The sequence below is a fragment of the Phoenix dactylifera genome, chromosome 18 (assembly GCF_009389715.1).
Source record: "Phoenix dactylifera cultivar Barhee BC4 chromosome 18, palm_55x_up_171113_PBpolish2nd_filt_p, whole genome shotgun sequence".
NCBI classification, from domain to species: Eukaryota; Viridiplantae; Streptophyta; class Magnoliopsida; order Arecales; family Arecaceae; genus Phoenix; species Phoenix dactylifera.
The window spans coordinates 1,070,115-1,091,409 of NC_052409.1; the positions used below are offsets into that span (position 1 = coordinate 1,070,115).

General features: G+C 40.5%; 2 protein-coding genes and 1 pseudogene across 7 annotated transcripts; 2 read left to right on the forward strand and 1 right to left on the reverse strand.

The window, feature by feature from the left end:
* Positions 1-664: 664 nt before the first annotated feature.
* LOC103707023 lies at positions 665-3,652 on the forward strand (annotated as a pseudogene).
* Positions 3,653-4,502: 850 nt separating this feature from the next.
* Positions 4,503-9,032, reverse strand: LOC103706965. Of its 3 annotated transcripts, XM_039115316.1 has the most exons (9): positions 8,873-9,032; positions 8,460-8,559; positions 7,930-8,219; positions 7,659-7,728; positions 7,297-7,352; positions 6,520-6,595; positions 6,387-6,423; positions 5,135-5,249; positions 4,523-4,951 (listed from the first exon to the last, which is right to left on the reverse strand). In XM_039115316.1, exons 3-9 carry the CDS (start codon positions 8,211-8,213, stop codon positions 4,702-4,704), a joined length of 888 nt encoding a protein of 295 aa, XP_038971244.1. In that variant the 5' UTR covers positions 8,214-8,219; positions 8,460-8,559; positions 8,873-9,032; the 3' UTR covers positions 4,523-4,701. The 3 variants fall into 3 exon arrangements, with proteins under 3 accessions (XP_008789477.2, XP_038971244.1, XP_008789478.2); XM_008791255.3 differs by lacking the exon at positions 8,460-8,559 and having other exon boundaries at positions 4,503-4,951; positions 8,873-9,031; XM_008791256.4 differs by lacking the exon at positions 8,460-8,559 and having other exon boundaries at positions 7,930-8,234.
* Positions 9,033-10,508: 1,476 nt separating this feature from the next.
* On the forward strand, positions 10,509-21,268 carry LOC103706963 (bifunctional TH2 protein, mitochondrial-like). 4 transcript variants are annotated; one of them, XM_017842761.3, is made up of 7 exons: positions 10,509-11,194; positions 11,477-11,585; positions 15,213-15,518; positions 15,658-16,060; positions 16,206-16,475; positions 20,242-20,853; positions 20,937-21,268. In XM_017842761.3, the coding sequence occupies exons 1-6, from the start codon at positions 11,004-11,006 to the stop codon at positions 20,652-20,654; spliced, it is 1,692 nt and encodes a 563-aa protein (XP_017698250.2). In that variant the 5' UTR covers positions 10,509-11,003; the 3' UTR covers positions 20,655-20,853; positions 20,937-21,268. The 4 variants fall into 4 exon arrangements, with proteins under 4 accessions (XP_017698250.2, XP_008789476.2, XP_017698249.2 ...); XM_008791254.4 differs by having other exon boundaries at positions 10,511-11,194; positions 15,228-15,518; XM_017842760.3 differs by having other exon boundaries at positions 10,553-11,194; positions 20,239-20,853.
* The last annotated feature ends 27 nt before the right edge of the window (positions 21,269-21,295 follow it).

A 21,295-nucleotide genomic window follows, 5' to 3' on the forward strand; every position in this document is an offset into this window, starting at 1 on the left:
ACATGGTGATCTCATCACTTCCATCCACATCATCCTTGATTCTAGGACGATTACCCCATACCAAACGCCCCCTGTAGCATATAGCACAAAGCATACTTAAAAACAAGTCATTGATTCCAATACTAATTTAAGGTGAAACGCCATCTAATGGGAAAGGCAAAGATAGTTGGTTACCAATTTGCGATATTGTTAAATTGATTTGGAAAAAATTAAACTTATCCTCCAAAAATTCAAATTTACTGCATCATGATCTATCATCCAGCAACTAACAATCTCCGTAGAAAAGACTTGAATGACGAAATAACGAATGCAGGAAAAGTAATACACAAGGAATAAGAAATACATGCTCCTGGAAACATTGTTGATTCGTTACCCACATTATGAGTTTGTACTTTCTAAAAAAAAAAGCTACCAACCCAAGTTAAGAAAACGTGAATGACTGGGACCGTTTATCCTGTCGCAAAAATCCGTAGCCACGCGATCAGCGGCTGCCTTTATAAATACCCGATGGAGGATGTCTCCAAGGCCAGACACACAGCGCACGGAGCAAACTTCTCTCTTTTCCATTCCCTCCTATCAAGTTATGGGCATCCTTAAGTTTTCCATCATGCAGTTGTTCGGCTTTGTAGTGTTATGTGGTCTACTTGCTAGCCCTGTTTGGGCGATGACTCGCCATCGTGACTTTGTCGTAAGTTTAACTCTTATCAGTTTCACCATTAGAGGTTTTCCACAGGACATCTTTTTTTAGGTTTTTTTTTTTTAGTTTTTTCTTGATATGAGCTTATGTCTGCGTTATGATCACTAGTAGGGATGCCGATGGGCTGACTTGATTTAACGCATGAGTTTGTGATCCAAATGCCAAGATTAGAAGGCTAATAGAATTTGGATCCTCTATGATGTGTGTTTTGCGCCATAGAGGATTGTACGGTCCTCGATTACTACCACATCAACCAATTATAGAGATGGGCGCATGATGTTGCATGCTAAATAGGACATGTTGTCGTTGGATGGTAAATAGCTGTCCATCTCTATGATTCGGTGATTTGCCTTGACATGCAAAATATGCTCGACAAGAGGCTAATGAAGGGGGGCAAGGTCTTAACAAAAGTCCTATTAGAGATACACACTCACCATGCTTTGCCTATATGGAAGGCTATGCTAGCTATAAGACCTTTACCATAACTCTGAAGGGTTGTTACCTATGCTCCATGATATAACCATACTTTATATGTTAACAGTTACGACCAATTTCGAATCCCTAGATCAGTTCCTATCAGGAAAAAAAAAACAAAATATCTATATCATTCGTATAAGTTTGAGTCAGTTTCCCATTGTGCATGATGATTACTTAATGGCTGCTGCAGATAGTAGAAGCTTCCTACACGCGCCTCGGTCACACCAAGAAAATCCTGACGGTGAACGGCCAGTTCCCGGGGCCAACCATGCATCAAAGCCCGCAAGGGCGACACCATTATCGCCAGGGTCCGCAACGATGCAGGGTATAACATCACCATCCATTGGTAAGCATCAAAATCTTTGAGCACTTGTATTTGAAACTGCTAAAGGAACTACCAATCGAGTTCCTATATATTAATTCTCGCTACACTCTCAGGCATGGTGGGGACCAACCGAGGAACCCGTGGTCCGAACTCCGACGGGCCCGAGTACATCACACAGTGTCCAATCCAGCCCGGACACGTACACGATCTTGCTCACGTGCAGCGATTGGCATTGGGCAACGGTACATGGAGCCATTATAGTGTACCCTCGGCTCGGTACCACCTTCCCCTTCCCCAAGCCCTACAAGGACATACCCATCATTCTGGGTACGTGCATCCCCATCTCTCTCTAGTTCTTCAAGTAATATATGTAGCGTGTGACGGGCATGCATGCATGGGTCCATGCAATATAAGTAGGTTTTAAATTTGATTCACTTACTTCATTATTCTATAAGTTATAATTGTTAACAGGAGAATGGTGGAAGGCGAACGTGAGTGAAATCATAGAAGACGCTCTCCGCACCGGCGGTGGCCCGAACTTGTCCGATGCCTTCACCATTAACGGCCAACCAGGCGATCTCTACGACTGCTCCAAGCCAGGTAGATCGATCCCTGCGCGAATGCCCCGTTCACGGCCTGTGCGACGGCTGCAGTCTATCTTGTATACCGTTTCGTCTCGCATTCGTTTACCTCCGCGTATATGTTATATAAACAGGGACATTCAAGGCTTTGGTAGAGTATGGGAAGACCTACCTTCTCCGAGTGGTCAATGCAGTCCTCAACGATATGCTCTTCTTCGGCGTCGCCGGACACAAGCTCACGGTGGTCGGCACCGATGCGAGCTACACCAAGCCCTTCACCACCGAGTTCATCATGATCACGCCGGGCCAGACCATGGACCTCCTCCTCGAGGCCAACCAACCAGTCGCTTGCTCCACCAGCAATCGTTACTACATGGCGGCTTCGGTCTACTCGAGCGCGGATGCCGTCCCCTTCGATAACACCACCGCCACGGCGATCATAGAGTACATCGACGCCACCGCCAATTCATCGACCGCTCCACAATTCCCCTCCCTCCCTGCCTCCAAAGACACCGACTCGGCAACCAAATTCACCGCCAAACTCCGGTCTCTGGCGAGCAAAGACCATCCGGTCGATGTCCCGCAGACCATCGATGAGCGGATCATAATCACGACAGCCGTCAATGAGATTTTATGCCCTGATCACTCGTGCCAGGGGCCCGACGGAAACCGGCTGGCTGCTAGTCTTAACAACATAAGCTTTGTTCCCCCACGGATCGATCTCCTCGAGGCCTACTACCGGCATATCCACGGGGTATATGGGACAGGGTTTCCGAGAGAGCCGCCATTCCACTTCAACTTCACCGGCGATAACTTGCCCAAGAGCTTGTTGTTTCCGAGGACTGCGACGGAGGTCAGGGTCTTGGAGTACAACACTAGCGTGGAGATGGTGCTCCAGGGGACCAACCTTTTGGCAGCGGAGAGCCATCCCATTCACTTGCATGGCTGCAGCTTCTACGTAGTGGGAAGGGGGTTCGGAAATTTTGACAAGGACAAGGACCCCCCGTTGGAGAACACGGTTGCAGTGCCGAAGAGCGGGTGGGCGGCTATCAGGTTCAGGGCTACAAACCCATGCAGGTGGACTTGGTTCCTTTTCTTGACCCTTTTTTTTCTTTTTCTTTTGGTTTTTTGATGATCGTCCCGGGTTAAGTAGAGTCTCCGGATTTATTATTGATTTTATCATGATTTGATGAAAGGATATTGTTTTATAAGGCTTAATTTCTCGATTTTTGATATTTAATTGATGTTTCCTTCCAATGTTATTTTTGGAGATTTTTTCCCAAACTTTTTTTAAAAAAAAATCCTAGATAAAGATTTGAAAATAATTTTCTGTGCTCTTGGTGCATATTTATTTATTCACTTTGAATACATTTGTTCGGGTGTGTGGTTCATGCACTGCCACTTGGAACACCATTTCAGCTGGGGAATGAAGACTGCGTTCATAGTGAAGAATGGAGCGAGCCCACAAGCTCGGTTGCTGCCTCCACCTCCAAATACGCCTCCTTGTTAGAAGATCCAACAAAGATCATGGCTCTGGAAATATTAAACCATAGCGGCGGTGTGATTAGTCAAATTAGGTACCACAATGAAGACTGGTTTCTTCCATATTAGTAGAATTAGTTATCAAATAAGAGGGCAGGGACTTGAAGAAATATTTGTTTCACTGATCTTATATTATTCCATTTACTCATCATTTCAATCACAATATACTCGCAACTTTGTGGATCATCTCGATAGAATAGCATTCCCACCAAAAAAAAAAAAAAAACTCAATAGCTTAGCATGTTAGCTTCAAATATGAATTACTTTTATGAACACTTGCGATTTAGCTATTAGCAGATAGATCGAAGAAGTGTCCTTTCATGAGCATACTTGTCTATTCACTGAAAAAGAAAAAGGAAAATTTGATTCCCCCACGCCAAGCATCTATTCCGTCTATTAAAATACAGATGGAATCTTCTTCACCATTGTTCGTTGGCAAATGGTGATTTGATTTCTTTTATATATCTCCCCCCCAAAAAAAAGTGAAAAAGAACGATCCCAAATAGCCGTTGCAATTAAGTAGCCTCAGTTTGAATTTCTGGCGCCTAGAAGCAAAATTAGGTGGACTATTACCTGTCTGGTAACCAAAAGCTATCCTCGGACAAGCAGTGGAGGTTTGTTTGGATTTACAACAGCTGTACAGAATGGTGTGTTTCACCATTTGATGATCTGATGGAAAAATTCTCGTCTTTGTAGGTTGCATGCTGTACATGTTATTGATCAATATTGCAGTCTCCCTATAATATATATATATGCTGCAAAGATCATCCCATTCAAAAGTCAGAGAATGCTGTTGAGTTGTATATTCCCAAACACTCAAGCTCTGAAATCATCGAAAAGAAAGAAAGATGGGACGGTGGGGAAAAAAAAATTGACTAGATAGTGAATAAGATGCACCGATCCAAGGAAAGCCACCTCCATTCTCAAATATGATAAGCATACAGTGCTTGATCAACTTAACATGATTAAATTTTGTACAAAAAAGAATCTTCAATTTTTAGCAATAGCCCGAAAGGGATTACTGTACTAAACACAAGTAGAATAGAACAATAAAACTTAAAGCTGTAGAATTGATTGTTTCAAAGTTCTTCGTAGAGATGTGGCCCTGGTATTTCTGCTAGTGGAACTGTGTTGCCATGAGCTGGTGCATGACTCAAACCATCTCCAACTGCCACTCTCTGGATTTCCACAGCCACCTCTTCCTCTACTTTTGAACCTGCCTTGATGGCTGCAAACAGCTTCCTCTGCAACTTCAGCAGCCCAACCCGTTTCCAGACAACATACAGCACCGCAGATAAGAACATGAGAAGGCCAGTCACCAGTATCACCCTGTTTGATGGAGTATAGAAATAATGCATGTTAACTGGAGTTTGGACTAACAGAAATCACCATCCCTCATCTCCAGTAGCCTTGCTAAAAGCTCCATCCAAGAGAAAATGTTTTTTTCTTTTAAGACAGATAGTACAATAGCTTTCCCCCGATAGCTATGCAACCATAAGGATAGATGTTTACCTGTCAATAATATCTTGACGTTGCATTGTGGAAAGCAAGCGACGAGTGCGCATCAGCAAAGAGCGGTGTCCTTTGTACTCGCCTTCAGCTTTCGTTAAAACACTTGTTGATTCCTCTGAAAAATACATCCACAAATGCAAAAGAAAATCTGAATTACCTTTACAAATTTGTAATCAAGGCAGAGAATCATGCCCCATCACCAATGGGGGGATACTTATGCACAAAAATCTCATGAGGCTACAGGATTGCATTTATGTAGCGGACCTTGAGCTCAAGTCATACTCCCTCTCCTAAATTATGACTCCTCTTGGAATGAGTTTCTTTCCTTTTCATTGGTCTTTGGGAAAAGGTTTCGGAAGAGTGTTCCGATAAGAACTTCTAAATAGGTAACATAAGCCTGTTTTGAGACATTTTTAAGGGAAATTTCTACTCAAGCGATTCAGTTTCTATGTAGAAATAAAACCGAATTACTCCCTTCACCCTCCCTCCCTCTTTCTATCTAGATGATGATTCAACAAATTCACTTTATTTTTTGCATTGTACAGCGAACGATTAAAAAAAAAAACTAATTATTAATCAAAATAAGAGTTTGAAACTTAATGTAATTAACTTCTTTTGTTTTTGTTAACCCAAGAAAAAATGGGATAGATTTATGAGAAATCTAATTCAGTTAGCATAGGATAGATTAAGATGGGACGCAAAAAGAATCGATTGCTGAGCCGTATGAGGTAGGAAACTCTCAAGTACGGTTCTAAGGAAAGGAACCACCTATTCCGACCGGGGAGAACAGGCCATTCTACAGGGTGATTCCGAAATTGCGGAGGCTTGGTTCGATCAAGCTGCTGAGTATTACCCAGTGAACATTACTATACGCATATGATCAACAAAAGTCGTAGGTGACTAGATATCACGGGCAGTACTATATTTTTTTCCAAATAACTTGAATAAGTAATAATCTGGTCTATTAGCAACACTGAAAGAGAAGCTTGCACAAGTCCTCTAACTGGATCTATCTATGAAATGTCGGCAGCCATGCATTTGAGATCCACTGTAAAACATATGATGGTTCGTTTCTCTTTTTGTCATTTAAAAAAGGCCAGCCATGCATGCAGAAAGCATAAAATATCGCTGGAACCAAATTTAAGCACTAAGCTTGAGAAAAGTTACAAACAACATTGTCTTGGCAAACCATGATTACCAGTACAACAACTATCATATTATTAATAAACAGCAAAACAATAAGGGATCATACCAAAAGTGCCCAATGTGTTTGCACTTCTTTCCACCTCCTGCGGAAAATTATGGATGAGGTAGTTATATAAAATAGATCTACCAATAAGGTAGCCATAAATCAAGACTGACTATGATTACTCAAGTAATCACACCTGAACCATCAGTTGACGAGTCCGCCGAAGGCTCTCGGTAATGCTTTCTGCAGCAGATGTTATCCCAGCCTTTGTCCTATAAAATCAGCAAAATTAAACCACTGTAGCATGTCTCTCAGTAATAATAAGTAGGAGAGATTTATTCATAAACAGCCATTACAGAGTTCACCCTAAGAAGATAACCAAGACATGGGCCTATAATTATTGAAAATATATAAGATCCTCGGATTCCAGCTTAGTGCAGTATTAGTCAACATCATGAAGAGAATCAGAAGCTGCCCCTCCCTCAACTTGAGAAACTCCAGACTGTGGATGAATTAGAACCGTCACCACATTTTAGTCATTCTTCTTACATGAAAAGGAATGGGTGTTTCAATGTCTAGAAAGTTCTTCCCCATTGTCTGAGGTTTGGCTATCAAATAAAATCCTATTTCATTTCTCGTCTTTAAACAAGAACACAACGAAAGAACAACACCAACAATAATTAAAGTTTGTACCATCTAGATGAAGTTATCTACATCAGGCTGTTTCACTAAAGGACTGGTTAAAATTTTATAGCCATCAATCAATTCTGCATTAACCTTTTTTCTTATGGTCTTTCTACCCCGCCTCGTATCTTAGCAGAACCTACAACAACTCTTCTTTACCAAATATGCAAATGCCATGAACTCAACTCATGTCACTTTATAATTAAGATGATGAACATTTTAAGAAAGAATACTTCATGAATAAATAATTCTTAGAAATCACTTGTTTTGCTAAATTTAGAAAACATACTGTAAATTACGCCGGCGGATTGTAGATTCTTCTCCACCTCCTAAAAGAAGCTCTCTCTGCAGATTTAGAATCCAATATTAGCAATGGGGCAGTTTTCTTTTTCCTTTTTTTTCGTGTGTGTGTGTGTGAGAGAGAGAGAGAGAGAATGTCTGTAAGGATCATTAGTTGCTGCTGAAGCTTATGCGGATACTTGGTATAAGGATTCACATCACATAATGAAATATAGCAACACCATAAAGGATCATTAAATTTGCCAAAGATAATGCACATAATTGTTGCGATGATTCACATTGCAGAATGAAATTAGCAATTTAAGAACATCTAAAGAGTTCACAGTTCCCAAGTTTGAGAAGAGTCCTCACCTCCTCCTGAGCAGCTTTCCGGATGTTGTTCTTTGCTTGCAAGTTAGCATTCCTCAAACTCATATGCAAACTACAAACAAGAAACAGGGCCCACAATTGTTAGAAGGGTAAAAATTAAAAACTGGAAAAAAAAATGAACAAGTTCTGCAAAGATACTAGTTCAACTGGAGAAAGCAAAAGCAAATAAGCAGATAAAAAAAAGACATAACAAGGAAACAAGAAAGTCTAGTAAACATTAAAAGACAGGAAGAGCAAACTCATGAAGAGTTACTTCTGGTATTGTTTCTTCCATAATTCTAAAGTTGAATTTGCAGACTGTGATTCTTCAATCGTAGGCAGCTGTTGGGAAAGAAGATCAAGCCGAAACTGCATCGATCTAAGGACCGTCAGACCATCCTGTGCAGCACCATTCAGTCTAGGAAGAGAATTTGCTTCCTCCGTCCCCCTTCCAGACTTTCCACATCCTTCAATCGCTGTGATGCGTTCCTGGATTTGCACGACAGTCCGATCCCACTCTTTCTTCAGATTCTCGACAGCCTGCACGACCTCATCCATTCTGACCTGAACAAGAATAGACTAACAACAATTCATATATTAAAACAAAAATATAAAAATCAAAGAGAAAAAAACAGAACAATGATGAAAGAGTGCTTAATGAATCTAGAAATTAAAATAATTGTTGTGTTACTTCAAATTTGCATTGTTTTTGAAACAAAATTTTTTGTACAATGAGCGCAAGGCATGTAGACAATCTGAACAAAGAAGCAGCGCTCAACAAAGAACGTGTTCAGTCTGAATTACAGGAACCCTTATGCAGAAGCGCCACGCTCAGCGACAGAATTGGATGAATTGAAACTAATCAGAAGCCACAGAACTCCAAGCGATGGCCCATATGAACATGCTGTGCAGTTAGGAAATTCATCAAACATGCTGAAGGCGTGATGCAATCCTAGGAAAATGACTGAGAAAGACAGAGAAAACCAGATCTGACGAGATCGAACAGGTAGATAGCAAAAATATTAGGGGCATTTAGATTCTTCTTTGGAGGAAAATATTTCTCAAGATCAAATTGGACGGCATCTGCTAAATTTTTCATGCGATAAGAGAAAGAAGTTGTAATAGGTGAGAGCATAGACAGAGAAGAAGGGGGGGTGCCGGAATAAATCAGAGACAATAGAAAAAAGCAAGCGAAGGCATTCATTGGCCTGCGTTACCGTGTAGATCAGCGAGAGTGCGGGAAGCTCCGATTCTAATTTCGTCTCGTCCTGCGGAGCGGTAAAGAGAGAGGCTCGGAGGGATGGTTAAAAGAACGGAAACCCCAGAGTAACCATTCGAGCTCTGCGATGAAGTCGGCGACGCTTATGAATTTTGCGTAGACACCCTCCCAGAACTACTATTTATAGATATGCCGTATATGCTTCACAACCCCTGCTACTTGCATGTCCATTCACATGATCAAACTAGTCATTTAAAATATAAAAAGAGATTTAAACGCCGCTGACTCCAATAATAAAAAAGGTCGAGCGATCTACATTCAAGGAAAAAATGGTCAAAGCATAATTTTAGTTAAATTTGAACTTGATTAAATCTTAGACAAGCTTGCATGCTAGGAGGTTACGACATGTCCATCGTTACCATACCATGTAAGTAGGTTGTTATGGCATAACTTCAAATTTATTAGGATACGATCAATAAAAGATTCAAGGCCCTAGTTATAAATAGACTCAAATATTCTCCATGAAACACCCTAGGTACAGAATGAGGCTCATTAGCGAGATCCATATCGGTAATAAAAAGGCCTGTCATAAAAGCATTTCAATGGAGCAGAAGTAGACCCTTTCTCCACCATAATAGCACCACCTAGCTTCGCTGCATTGGATAGTAGTAGCACATATCTTCATATTTCGATCATGATAGGGATAATGATACCAATGATAGACTTGACCTAGCCTAGCAACATTCATCCCTCATCTCCTACTGATTTGTCTCTAAAAATCTATTTTGAATAGATTTGAACTCTTAACCTGATGAGGATGTCGGGGCTTAAACAGGAGAAGTATGTGAGGATCCGTGCGGGCGTATGTTTAGTCCCACATCGGTTATTTGCTGGATAGATTTTGGGTACTTATACAGAATCAAGAAACCCAAATAATACCTTCGGCTAGCCATTTTGGGTGAGATCCTGAGTTGTTACAAATGGTATCAGAGCTAATCCGACCCATAGCCTATGTGAAGTAGGAGACACTGCAGCACGGATCCACTGAGGCTGATTACGGGCCGATCGTAATGTTTGTGATTCGATTTAAATGAATTTGAACTCTTAGTCTGACAAGAACGTAAAGGCTTAAACGGGAGGCATATGTGAGAATTCATACGGACGTGTTTTTAGCCTTACATTGATTATTTATTGGATAAATTTTAGATATTTATATATTATACTACGTTATCTAAGCATCTAAAGTAATGGTCCTTGATCACAAATATAAAAGCAGTACTATTCGTTACTTTTCGTCACGGTCGGAGGGCATAAAAGTCGCGACAAAAGCGAGTGGATTTAGATCGTGGGAGACGAAATCGTCGTATTTGGCTTTAGTTCCCATTTACGCCATCCGTGACAATATAAGCTCGGGCTACCGGGTCCGTAATCTATTATTGGGGAGTTCGGGCCCACTCAACGAGACACGTCTCGCACGGAGAGAGGCGGAGTACTAAAGTTTCGTAACACTGTCCGCTGCCCATCTCCGACCCCGCGCAGCAACGGTATGAAACGTCCGGACGGGCTTAAGTTAAACTCTCCCTCGTGATCATTAGTTAAATGGATGGTCCAGATCGGCTCGCAAGATCTCAGTTGTGGGGCAGGTTCGCCGACTCCGAGGGATATTATACCGCAGAATGGCGACAGCTACCACCGGAGCGCCAACGTCCAACCGCCGGCCCGGTCCGATTCCGGCCTTTGTCGCCCCATCACGAGAAGACCGTGGAAAGGGCACCGGCTGCCGCCTCCACTTTCTCGCCTCCCGCCCCCCACCACGACCGCCCCCCTCTCCACCCCACGTCTATAAATACCCTTCTCTCTTCTCCTCACTCCTCTCCCGCAACCCGAGGACGGGGACCGGACCCCCTGTCGCCCCGCTCTTGCCGTTGATGCGATCCCACACCGCCGAAACCCCCACCTCTCGCCTCCTCCCGCCCCCGATTCGGTTCTTGAATCGTGATAGCCTCGAGTGCCGCCTCCCGGAGGTTTTCCGATCGATTGTCTCGGTGAATCTGTGGGCGTCGCCTTCAAGATAGTTTCCGGAGAGCGTGGCCGCCTCGGATTCTTTTCCTTCTTCAGCCAGAGGAGCCATGGCGATGCTAGGGATGGCCGTTGAAGAGGGCTCCGCAGCGAAGCGGTTCTGGATCAGGTCCCGGAAGGAGGCGGTGTTCGCGCAGTACACCCCGTTCGTGGTGTGCCTGACGGCGGGGACACTGGAGACGGAGGCCTTCCGCAACTACATTGCTCAGGACGTGCACTTCCTCAAAACTTATGCTCAAGCGTGAGTTGCGCCGTTCTTTGGAAGTTTGAATCTTTTAGCTTGTTCTTGCTAGTTTTGTGGCTAGGGTTACGATCTGGACGTCTGGCGCCTTCTATCTATACTTTTTGTTGGACTTTTGGGCGCGTTGGAAACTATAGTGGGATTCGTTCGGTTGAGAGAGTATTTTGAGTGTCCGGTCATAGATCGCTGAGTTCTACTTTGCGGTGAAATAAAGCTATAGTTGTCCTTTTCTCCTTGGGTGGTGATAAAAGGTTTCTTTCTGGGTTTTCCTGACTATTTCAGGTACGAGATGGCAGAAGAATGTGCTGATGATGATGATGCGAAGGCTGCAATAACTGATCTGAGAAAAGCTGTTTTGGAGCGACTGAAAATGCATAATTCATTTGTCCAAGTAAGATTTGGAACATTCTTGCCTTTGGATTTATCTTCTGAAGTGATCTTTTACTCATGGCAACTGATCGGTCTTTTTTCCCCTAATTTCTCCTTGATAATTTTTCTAACTGCAAAGCCTTGTCGGCTGAACAACTAATTCTTGAATGTTTGGAAAGTAAATATATAGTTCTGAGATGATCCGATACTTGTCATCATCTCTGCAAGAAACATATGTCATAAACGTGGTTTTGAAGGCATAAGATCGTATCTTTATCTTGTAACCTTTTACCATCCTTTGCTATTTCTTATCAAATAAATGACAACTACAATAGTCTTTGCTGGCTTTGATATGTGGTCCCTGGTTGTAAGAGTCATTAACTTTAAGTAGGAAAAAAGAAAACGCCCTTATACAAAGCTGGTTAGTTGGTATGTATATTTATAGTTCACCTTCTTGCTGAAATATCTTAGCACTTGAATTTTTGAGTCAACCCTTCTTTCTTTTCTTTTTTGTTGTTATTTTCTTACATTAAAAGTGTGATGTTATCGGATGGATCCCAGCAAGAAAATGATAGGATCGAGAGATCCAAGGAAGCCAGAGAAGCGCATCTTAATTATTAATGAGAATTTGAGGTACAGTAATTAAATAAGATAGCCTTTTGATTTTGCTTGAGGATTGATGAATTTGAAAGTAAATGCTTATGGTCTTATTGATTCTACTGGTTGATGAATATATGAAATTGCCCAAAAATATATGAAACTTTTTCAACCGTACGTTATGCATTAATTTGTGTTTTCATTTTCAATCTTAAATGTTGTTTTCAGAGCAGTAGTTATGGGAGGAGTTCATAAGTCAAATTGAGTGTATTTTTGGATAACTCTCTACGTTCCTTGCTTTTCTCTTTCATATGAGGTATCAAAGAGATAGTTGAATTAACCCACGCACAGGGGCTCGTTTGCTGGTATTTGATTGATTATATAACAAAAGAATGATTTATTGCTTGTATTTCTAAGAGACTCTTTTCTGTGCTTGCCACATTTCAATTATAGTATGCTGAATGCTGGGCTTGCAATCTATTCTTGTAAGAAGTAATTTCCCCCATGATGCTGGCCAAGAACGAGAAGAAATAAATAGGATGCTAGCAACCCTAGATCATGCAATAGGACATAATTATATGCTTTTACACTGCCTCTGTCTATCTAGCTTCTCTTTTTTTTTTGGTAAAAAATCTAGCTTCTCTTTACTGTTAATGAATTTGATGTCACCACTCCCTCTGTTGGGGACAGAAGAAGAAGAAAAGAAAGGAAGATAGATACTGAAATAACTTGGTAAATTGACTTAAACTAACAGCCGATATGTGGACTTTGGTGATGGGGGGCAGGGAACTCAATGAAGTAGAATTTGTTGTTTGGGGTTTCTATGAAGGAGAAACAATTAATATTGATTGGGCTCTTACCATTCAGTGAGATGGTTTTAAGAAAAATGGCATGTTGGTCAAGGATGCACTCTGATCTCTTAATGAGGTTGTGCTAGTGTAATGATCTTAGACTTACAATATATTTTACTATGGGGGAACACTGTAAGGTGGATATGAGTTGGTTACCAGGCTTTGAAAGATGTTATCAACTATATGAAGTTTTGCCAGAAATGTTACAACTTATGAGGTAGAATTTGAAGTTTGTATGTAAATACAAAGGATTTTATGTTTATGTAAATTTGTGCATTCATTCATTATTTCTTTCCTTTTGGGGGGGGTTGGGGGGTTGGTGTACAACTCATGCAAGGTTAGGGCTTATTTCTTGGTTTTGGTACTACCTACCAATCTAAGAGATGATATAAGATACTGAATATTAAACTAGACTAGTGGAATAACTAAATGTTCCCTTGTGTGGCTGCACCATTGATGATTGATATGCCCATTTTTTATTGGGTTGTCAGTGTTGTATTTGGCTAAAGCCAGAACAGAGCCAACAAGAAATGTTGGCTTTTACGAGAGTCAAACCTGACCCAGTAAGGATCCAGGCCTAATTGTTTTGGTTTAAAGCCAATTAATAAAGTCTAGTTATCTGGTAACATCTGTGATCCGAGTTTATATGTGCTTAATGTTTATTCTGCTGAAGCTTGCATATCCACTTCTATCCTCATTTACATGTTAAAAGTATTTTGCAAAGATTGTATTACTATTACTGTTTATAGATTAAAAATGAGGAAGTTGCCTATTGTAATCATTATATTTTTTGTTAAAAAAAATTGTACAGATAGTATTACTATTACTGATTACGGATTCAAAATGTGGAAGTTACGTATGTCAATCCTTATATTTTTTTGGGAAATAAAAGTGATACACTCGGACATGAAAAAATAAGGTACTTGTCCATCTTGTTTGATAAGTTTAAGTTTTGGAAGTATAACAGAGTTGAACTGATGGACTTAGCATATCTTCTTGTAAACCATTTTTTGGAATTATTCTTGTAGATTTTTATTTTTCTAGAATTTGACCCAAGCATTCAAGGGAATATGTTGATAAACTCAAGCCTGCTGAGTTGGTGAATATGCATACTCATGTAGTGTCCGTACCAAGGATGGTGAAACCATCCCGAATCGCCTAGTTCAGCACGTACCGAGCCATACCGGTGGCAGCCCGGACGGTTCCGGTAAGCAAAACGAGAAACTAGTGATGGAGGGGGAAGAGGGAGATGGAAAGAGAGAAAAAAAGAGAGAGGGAAGGAGGGATATATGGAGAGGGAGAGGGAGGGGGGACAAAGATGCCAGGAGGGAGGGAGAGGAGGCTAGGAATCCCTCCTCTCCTCCTATGATCGTCCGCAAGCTCCGTTGGGCCAAGCACTGTTTCAAATGAAACAAGGGTTCGGCCCCATTCTTTTTAATATTTTTTCGCTTCTTCAAGTGAAGTTGCCACACCTTTTGTTGACCTCACTTAGAGAAGCAAAAAAAATATTAATAGATACCAAAGGAGAGGAGGGCTTCTGAGCCCTCCCTCTCCCTCTCCCAGCATCTCTCTCTCTCCCCATACCTCTCCCTCTCTCTCTCCTGTTCCCTCTCCCTCTTTCTCTCCCCCTCTAAGCCTTTGTTTCCTTTGAAACAGGGCTTCGCCCAACGGGGCTTGCAGACAACCAAAGGAGGAGAGGAGGGCTTTCGAGCCCCCTCTCTCTCCCTCCCTCCCCCCCTCTCTCTCTTTTCCTCTCTCTCATTCTCCCTCTCGCCCTCTGATTTTCTTTTTTTGGTACATGCCGGAATGGGATGGCACGGTACCGTATCATACCGTACCACCGGCCTATCGGCACAAGTGCCGATTCTGGTACTGCAGACCTTGGTTCATACAATTATTTTTATTTTTTTTTAATACTATACCCGATGGATACCATCCATCCGTCCATGCATCTATTATGCAAGAAAAAATAATACCTAAGATCTACTTTTAATTAGCCAGTTGGATTTTCCTTTGCCTAATCTTACACCAATTGACTGATGTCATAAAGGCAAAGGGCTGTAGGGCTGTGTTATATGATTATTTTAGCATATTTTGTTTCTTGTCACTCTCTCTACTGCCATTGCACCTATACTTTTCTGTTTTCTTCAATCCTTATCATTTGATTATGAAAACATTTCTTTGTTCAATGTTTTCTGAAGGACTCAGTTATGCAGGAATGGGGAATAGATCCCACCAAAGAGATCGTTCCTATCCCTGCAACAGTGAAATATACCGACTTCCTGCTTGCAACAACTCTTGGAAAAGTTGAAGGAGGGAAAGGTCCCGGGAAAATTGTCACTCCTTTTGAGGAGACAAAAATTGCTGCTTATATTGTAGGTGCTATGACTCCTTGCATGAGGCTTTGTGCATTCTTGGCAAAAGAGCTCCAGGTGTGTCTGCAACATGATGCAAATGGTCATCCCTACAAGAAGTGGATTGAAAACTATTCCTCTGAAAGTTTAGAGGTATAGTTATATAACAAGAGCTATCCTCTATTGTTTCTCTTTGATTAAGACAAAACCACTTGAAGAATATGTTATTATGTCATATGTAAGTTATATTGATTGTTACTGCTTGCTTTCTTTTCCTTCTTATGGAGCACAGGTTGCTGCTGTGCAAATAGAAGATTTGCTTGACAAATTGAGTGTTCCATTGACTGGCGAGGAGCTTGAAGTCATAGAAAAGCTTTACCACCAGGCTATGAAGCTTGAAATTGATTTTTTTTCTGTTCAGCCAATTGGCCAACCAGCTGTAGTTCCTTTGACAAATGATCCAGCAAATCACCTTGTCATCTTTTCTGACTTTGATTTGACATGCACTGTAGTTGATTCGTCTGCCATTTTAGCAGAAATTGCAATATTAACTGCAGCAAAGACTGATCATAGTGGGACTGACAATTTGAATGCTCGGTCTTTTTCAGAAATGAGAAACTCTTGGGATTCTCTTTCTAGACAGTACACAGGGGAATATGAGCAGTGCATAGAAAGCTTACTTCCAAAAGAAGAAGGTGATTGTTTTCTAAATTGTTACTTATAGCATATTTTCTGATATATGAGTGGTTACACAATGACAGACGTTGTGTAATGGAGATAACTTGTTAAGAAGTGTTGTTTTTTACTCCTTTTATTTGTACATTGCTTGTCTTTTTCCAGCTAAAACATTTGATTATGAAGGCCTTTGCAAAAGTCTGGGCCTGCTCTCTGATTTTGAGAAACAAGCTAATTCCAGGGTTATTGAGTCTGGGGTTCTAAAGGGAACGAGTTTAGATGACATAAAAAGAGCCGGGGAACATTTGATCCTCCAAGATGGTTGTACAGATTTTTTTCAGAATGTTGTAAAGAAAAAGGAAAAACTGAATATGGATCTCCATGTACTTTCATATTGTTGGTGTGCAGATCTATTAAGATCAGCCTTTTCATCAGGTAAATCCTTACTCCTTTGCTGATTTTGTATCACTATTAGTCAATTTTCTATGTTTAACTTTTCTAATTCTTTTACAGTATCCTTTTAATTCAAAAATGGTAAATGTCTCTTTTACTCTTGTTTATTTGATCAAAAACAATGTCCATGCCATAACTTTTATAACTATGATTTCTGTTGTAATATTAGGATGATGTTGTATGTGAAACTAGGCGATCCTGTTTGATATTTGGGGATTATATGATGCATGGCATGTTGAACCGGCCCGGACTGGACCGGTCCGGTTCAAGCGTGGAAAACAGTTCCGGCCCCAAAGGAGCCGTAACCGAGCGGTATAAGCCCGGTATTGCTGCGAACGGGACTGGTTTGCACCGATACCCACCCTTGGGGCAGCACGCTCATGCGCGTGCGAGCTGAGAACCGCGCCCGCGCGCAGTTCTCCAGGGAAGTACACCCGCGCGGGCACATTTAATGCCACAAAGTGGCATTTAAAGAAGATTTAGATTGTCCAAGTAACATTGAGTCCTGAACTATCTCAGTCTTCCATTGTTTTATACATCCTAAACATTACAATTTTGCTTGAAACTCATTAATTTCCTTAGGAAACCAGTTTTTATATATACATATATATGTGTGTGCGCGCGCGCGCACACGTAACTAGAACAGATAAAACATAAACAAATGAAATTAGTCAAAATTGCTGAACTTATTTTGCTTATTCTCCACCAAATATTCATGGGGTTAAAAGTTTCATACTCTAGGAAGCAAGGATTTAAGTCTTGGTAGAGCGGTATGATAACATTGACAGCATACCATTCTAACAGGAAATTGGGGCCTGGGGGATGTCTTGGTTTGTCCCCAATGTCGGGACATATCGGGATAAACTGGGACACTTTTTTATCTTTTTTTTTTTTTTTTGCTTCTCGTTATTGGTTGTTTTGGTACATCTTGGTTTGTACCATCCCATCCTGGTACCATACCATCCGATAAGCAAACTAGGATGGGGCCCAGTACGGAGATCTAAAGCATTGCTAGGAAGCAAGCTAAAAAAAAGCTATTATGTACAATTACTTGGCTTAAGAGTGTGAAAAGGATATACGTTGGATTACAATGATAGGACAGCCTTGTTTGCATTGAGAAAGATGAAACATGTATTTCCCTTCCAAATTCTAAGACTTAAGCCTTGTTGGCGAGTCTTTGCAAATCCAAGCCAAATCAATCACTTTACTTTTTGGTCATCCGACAGGGAATGAGTTTGGGACCCTAAAGTTAGTACATCCAATGTTATGCAAATAGAATGACTGGTTACTCACAATAGACCTGATGCACGAGTAAAGTGATAATTATTTTTTTTCAGAGAAAGTGATCTTGATATTAAATGCCTTAGATATATATATATAATACCTGTGCTTGTAGAGCTTTCTTGACTTTTTGTGCAAATGAACAAGATTAAATTATTCACTATAACACCAAGCATGCTGGCCATAAGCGGGTTAGTGGATATGCCGTCACTGCTTAGTGAGGTTATTGGGACCTGCCTTCCCTCCTCAGCAGTGAAAGTTTGATATTGCAAGATTGTGCCTTTATGTCACTTTTGAGCTTGATGAGCCTCTAAAAACAAACATTAAATCATGATTTGTCTGCAGGTTAGTTCCACCTAGATGTGGCTTTTTCTCTGGGATGGCTTATCGTAATTTGCAAGTTCAAAAAAGGCAGCCCAGTGCACTAGACTTCTACCAGGGGTTTGGAGAGTGTTAAATGTATACAGTCTTAACACCTTGTGCGGAGAGGTTGTTTCCATATTTCAAACGGGTGATACTCAGATCACATTGGAGCAATCTACCACTGGGCCAAGGACCATAGTCTACAAGTTCATGTAGAAAATTTTATATCTGCATGATGTCATGAGTCATGACATTGGAGAGTTTTTCACAGTCAGTAGCTAACCAACCTTCTAATTCTGTTGCCTTAGATTTATATAACATTGGAAACAATATCCTTTTACTGAGGTGGAGAACTGATTTCCTTAAAGGAAGAACTCTTGACAGATAATATCCTTATTTTCATGCTTCCTATCTAAACAAAATAAGATCCATGTCATTGTTTCACGCCTTAATCATCAATATATTGACCATAGTGAAACTGACTTAAATCAAGGTGTGGTAGGAAACTCCACGAGGCTTTTGTCTCTGCCCCAGGTAGGATCGGAGTTATCAAAGAGCTTTGGAGGATGGTAAAATTAGGATATATGAATGGGAAATTAGAATGTGTGGATATGAAAGTGGATAAGACTTTTCTTCTCAGCAGGGCTTGTGGAAGGTGGCTAGGGCTGGCTATAGGTTATTCAAAACAATCAAACCAGGGACCATGGAGGATCCCAAACACCTTTTTCCTTTGCAACAGTTGGTGAAGTAGCAAATCATTGGCTTTGCTAGTACAAGAGTCTGAGGCTAACTAGGGTATTCATTTGTTTGCCTAATATTGCAATGTGTTGGCAATCTTTAGTACAATTGCATTAAGGGAGAGCGTGGTGTCTGACATAGGCAACCCAATGACTAAGGGGCTCTATGATTATTCCAGTGGTGTAAGTAAATTTAAGAGTTGCATTTTTTTAGTCAATTTTCAAAACAAAACTCTTCAGTATATAAAGTTGTTTGTCAAGACACAATGTTTACATATTAAGAAGTGTTCATAATTTTTCTGTGGTTTTCTAAGAGCTTGTTGGTTAATGAAGACTTTTGTTTTATCATGTTGCACATGGATATGCTAGCTTGTGATGATTCTTTAGGAGCTTGGAATTCCAACTCAGTTTGCTTGAGGGAAAAAGTATGGTCCTTGAGAATTTGGTTGGAGAGCATATAATTATGATGTAAACCACTTTCCATTATTTAAATTAGATTACATGCCTTATACAACAATTTATTTTTAGCTTCCAGGCTAATCATAAACCTGGATGAAATTAAAAGTTTAACTGACTCCATTTTCACTATTATTATTTCTTGTTCGCTATGCAGAATATACATGTTATCAGTTAGCCAATGCACGCACATTTACCTTTCAGACACACTTATTGGTTCAGATGTAAATGTAACAATCCTGCACTGTGGTTTTGAGGCTCTATAAAGTTTTTATTTAGATCATCTGATTAAGGTTTAGACTCTAAATCCAGTTAGCAGGTCAGTGTGATATATTTTATCAGCGGGATACTGGTTCATATTACTGGTAAAAAAATTTGTCAAAAGGTCAACTTGTTCCATATTAATTGGCTGTGCCATAAAATATGTTCTGGTCATTTAAACACAGTCTGAAATAGCATATTCATGCTCCAGGTCATCATTTTGAATTTCTAAGGAAAGTTTTATTGCCTCCTTTTGTTATTATGAAGTTTCTTGTAAAAAAAATATCAGGCTATCATGCATGTTTAGTTTTCCTCATGTATGACGAGGATAAGCTTGTGCAATCATACGGAATAGAATGTGTCTTCCAGTTTTTTTGGGAGAAAAACAGAAGGATTATGGAGCATGCATTGTCCAACTTGAATCTTCAATACGTTGGATCATGTACAATGTTGATCAGGGATAAATTTGTTTCGTAATTTTCATTTCTCCCCGTCCAGTCGAAAATGTCTGATTGGTGAGAGGAATGATGTTTCTGGTGATATCATGTCACTAACTCTTTAAAAGGAATTGTAGGGCAAGATTGTTAATTGTGGTCTGTTCATGATGTTGCTGGAATTTGACATGAATTTGTACTTCATGTGTTCAGTAGGTTGCCTGAATTATTTGAACATTCACACAAATGAGTTCAACTATCAAGAATCTATTTCAACGGGTGAAATTGTTAGGAAGATGGAATCACCCATGGACAAGGTTGAAGCATTCAAAAGTATCTTAAGCAACCTTGGAAGCAATGGCAAGCACTTATCTGTGTACATAGGAGATTCAGTTGGCGACTTGCTTTGCTTATTGGAAGCAGATGTTGGCATTGTGATTGGATCAAGCACTAGCTTAAGGAGAGTTGGCAAGCAGTTTGGTGTTTCTTTCATTCCACTCTTCCCTGGTTTGGTCAATAAGCAAAGACAAATTAATGGAAAAGACTCATGCATCTGGAAGGGGTTGTCTGGCGTTCTTTATACAACATCTAGCTGGTCAGAGATAGAAGCTTTTATTTTGGGGACATAATTCTTTTCATGTCGTTCCTTATTCTTGTTACCTTGTTATTTTCAAACAAGAGTTCAAGAATTCATGATTCGAAGATATGTGTCCAAACTGTGGCTGATTTTACAATAGCCACAGGTCAATTGTCTTTCCGTTGTTTTCCTTCAGGTTTGCCTTAAAAATGGAAATGCTGTATTGGGCCATGCATTGCTTCGGCGCTAAGGTACATCCTTTATCTGTACTCTCCTGTTTCCATCTTTTATATGCTTGATATATGATGAAGTTGTTCCGCCCCTTCCATTGCAGGCAATTGTGACATTCTAGGAGACAGAACAGATGATTAGTCAAGTATGCATGTACTTGTCTATAATTTTTGGGTTATAAGAAAATTGTTCTTGCCTAGGAACGGTATTTAGAATTAGAGAACATTCATTTCGAAGATGTATCAATTTTAAGCCCTGGGAACTCTAAGGAAACTTCAGAATGTATAAGAGCCTCTTCTAGTCTAGTCAGGATGTTGGAGGTGCTCATTTGAGCCCTTTTGAGGTGTACACTTTATAAAGCTATTATAACTGTAACCGCCCTCCTTTCAGCGACGATGAGGCTTCAAGGGGTTGCTTCATCCCTTCTTTTGTCCATACATCTTTCAGATTTATGCCCAATTG